This window comes from Ceratina calcarata, unplaced genomic scaffold (genome assembly GCF_001652005.2).
Source record: "Ceratina calcarata isolate Rehan_Ccalc_2016 unplaced genomic scaffold, ASM165200v1 scaffold392, whole genome shotgun sequence".
Taxonomy (NCBI): domain Eukaryota; kingdom Metazoa; phylum Arthropoda; class Insecta; order Hymenoptera; family Apidae; genus Ceratina; species Ceratina calcarata.
In genome coordinates this window covers 6,973-9,758 of record NW_017162541.1, presented here as the reverse complement: position 1 = coordinate 9,758, position 2,786 = coordinate 6,973, and the positions used below count along the sequence as shown (strand labels likewise).

The following is a 2,786-nucleotide window of genomic DNA, read 5'->3' as shown; positions in this document are numbered from 1 at the left end:
TTGGAGCATTGGGTGACTAAAGAAGAATACTTCGTTTTTATGTAAAAATACACAAAAGAAGCTTTTTTATCAGACTATTGCAAAGAAGTCAATGACTGGATTTCGCTATAATAGTCTGACCAGATTTTAAATTAAGTGACTTTGTGTAATTTAATTTGAAGAAAAGGTTGGAGCATTGGGTGACTAAAGAAGAATACTTCGTTTTTATGTAAAAATACACAAAAGAAGCTTTTTTATCAGACTATTGCAAAGAAGTCAATGACTGGATTTCGCTATAATAGTCTGACCAGATTTTAAATTAAGTGACTTTGTGTAATTTAATTTGAAGAAAAGGTTGGAGCATTGGGTGACTAAAGAAGAATACTTCGTTTTTATGTAAAAATACACAAAAGAAGCTTTTTTATCAGACTATTGCAAAGAAGTCAATGACTGGATTTCGCTATAATAGTCTGACCAGATTTTAAATTAAGTGACTTTGTGTAATTTAATTTGAAGAAAAGGTTGGAGCATTGGGTGACTAAAGAAGAATACTTCGTTTTTATGTAAAAATACACAAAAGAAGCTTTTTTATCAGACTATTGCAAAGAAGTCAATGACTGGATTTCGCTATAATAGTCTGACCAGATTTTAAATTAAGTGACTTTGTGTAATTTAATTTGAAGAAAAGGTTGGAGCATTGGGTGACTAAAGAAGAATACTTCGTTTTTATGTAAAAATACACAAAAGAAGCTTTTTTATCAGACTATTGCAAAGAAGTCAATGACTGGATTTCGCTATAATAGTCTGACCAGATTTTAAATTAAGTGACTTTGTGTAATTTAATTTGAAGAAAAGGTTGGAGCATTGGGTGACTAAAGAAGAATACTTCGTTTTTATGTAAAAATACACAAAAGAAGCTTTTTTATCAGACTATTGCAAAGAAGTCAATGACTGGATTTCGCTATAATAGTCTGACCAGATTTTAAATTAAGTGACTTTGTGTAATTTAATTTGAAGAAAAGGTTGGAGCATTGGGTGACTAAAGAAGAATACTTCGTTTTTATGTAAAAATACACAAAAGAAGCTTTTTTATCAGACTATTGCAAAGAAGTCAATGACTGGATTTCGCTATAATAGTCTGACCAGATTTTAAATTAAGTGACTTTGTGTAATTTAATTTGAAGAAAAGGTTGGAGCATTGGGTGACTAAAGAAGAATACTTCGTTTTTATGTAAAAATACACAAAAGAAGCTTTTTTATCAGACTATTGCAAAGAAGTCAATGACTGGATTTCGCTATAATAGTCTGACCAGATTTTAAATTAAGTGACTTTGTGTAATTTAATTTGAAGAAAAGGTTGGAGCATTGGGTGACTAAAGAAGAATACTTCGTTTTTATGTAAAAATACACAAAAGAAGCTTTTTTATCAGACTATTGCAAAGAAGTCAATGACTGGATTTCGCTATAATAGTCTGACCAGATTTTAAATTAAGTGACTTTGTGTAATTTAATTTGAAGAAAAGATTGGAGCATTGGGTGACTAAAGAAGAATACTTCGTTTTTATGTAAAAATACACAAAAGAAGCTTTTTTATCAGACTATTGCAAACAAGTCAATGACTAGATTTCGCTATAATAGTCTGATCAGATTTTAAATTAAGTGATTCTGTGTAATTTGATTTGAAGAAAAAGTTGGGGTATTGGGTGATTGAAGAAGAATGCGTTGGATTTATGTAAAAATACATAAAAAAAGCTTTATTTCGCCACCGTTTTCTTGCAAAAAGTAACGTATAAAAAAACATTTAAACCTATTCGTCGTCGTCGTCGTCTTAATTATCGTGTTCCTAACGTCTGTCGGGATCACCATCATCATCGTTATCATCATCATCATCATCATCATCGTCATCATCATCGTCATCATCATCATCATGGTCGTCAATCTGGTCGTCACGGTCATCATGATCGTGGTCTCGAACGAATTAATCTCGCCGGTCGTGTGAATCCGAATCGCGAGCAGGAGCCTCGTCTCACTATCGATTGTCCACTGGATCGTCCAGTTCCTGCCCGTCACCGCGGTCGTCCACGTGGGATCACTGTGCGTCGAACAATGGATCGCCGTCGAGCCGTGGCCGGAGCCAAAGCCGTGAATGCGTGCGTGAAATCGCGGATCGTCGAAATCGGTTGTTGTTGTTGTTGGAAGTGTGGAGGATGAGCTGGGCGTCAACGGGCGTTGCGAGTGACTAGTAGGGGCCCGAGCCGCCGCCGGGCGCGCCGTAAGACGAGCTGGGCCCGCTTGGCCCGCTGCCGCCGTGACCGTCCAGGCCACCGCCAATGCCACCGCCGATGCCACCACCGAAACCGCCTCCAGCGCCACCGCCGATACCACCACCGATTCCGCCGCCGATTCCTCCGCCGATTCCTCCACCGATTCCACCGCCGATTCCTCCTCCTCCACCACCGGACGTGACTTCCTTCTGCAAATTAATAATTATCGAACGTTTAGCGATCGTTCAATTAAAAATTCTTTGAGGCTGTTAGGTTTTAACGTTCGTGCCGATTTTTGGTGTACATAGCAAAAATTTAGAGACATACTAATATACAAGTAGTATATGTTGGATTTTTCTCATATTTCATCCATCCATAATTTAAATAAAAATTCATAAGATTTGAAAATTCTCAGACATTGCCGGATTCGAAGGGGAGTATCCTTCGGAATATAATGATTTTTGGCATCTTTGGGATTTAATTCCTCTGATTCTAATAGATCAATATTGATGAAAAAATTCAGAGATGTACTAGTACACGAGT

At 37.0% G+C, this 2,786-nt stretch overlaps 2 protein-coding genes across 2 annotated transcripts in view; one reads left to right on the top strand and one right to left on the bottom strand.

Annotated features, from left to right (window-relative positions):
- NTPase (ectonucleoside triphosphate diphosphohydrolase NTPase) overlaps positions 1 to 2,786 on the top strand; it is a 38,511-nt gene that overhangs the window by 30,135 nt on the left and 5,590 nt on the right. The gene's annotated exons all lie outside the window — the stretch shown is intronic.
- The window catches only part of TwdlT (TweedleT), a 6,024-nt gene continuing 5,153 nt past the window's right edge, over positions 1,916 to 2,786 (bottom strand). Inside the window, exon 3 of the mRNA XM_018026874.2 lies at positions 1,916 to 2,452. Within this exon, the coding sequence (XP_017882363.1) occupies positions 2,219 to 2,452 (234 nt within the window). The 3' untranslated portion in view covers positions 1,916 to 2,218. The remainder of the gene's footprint in view (positions 2,453 to 2,786) is intronic.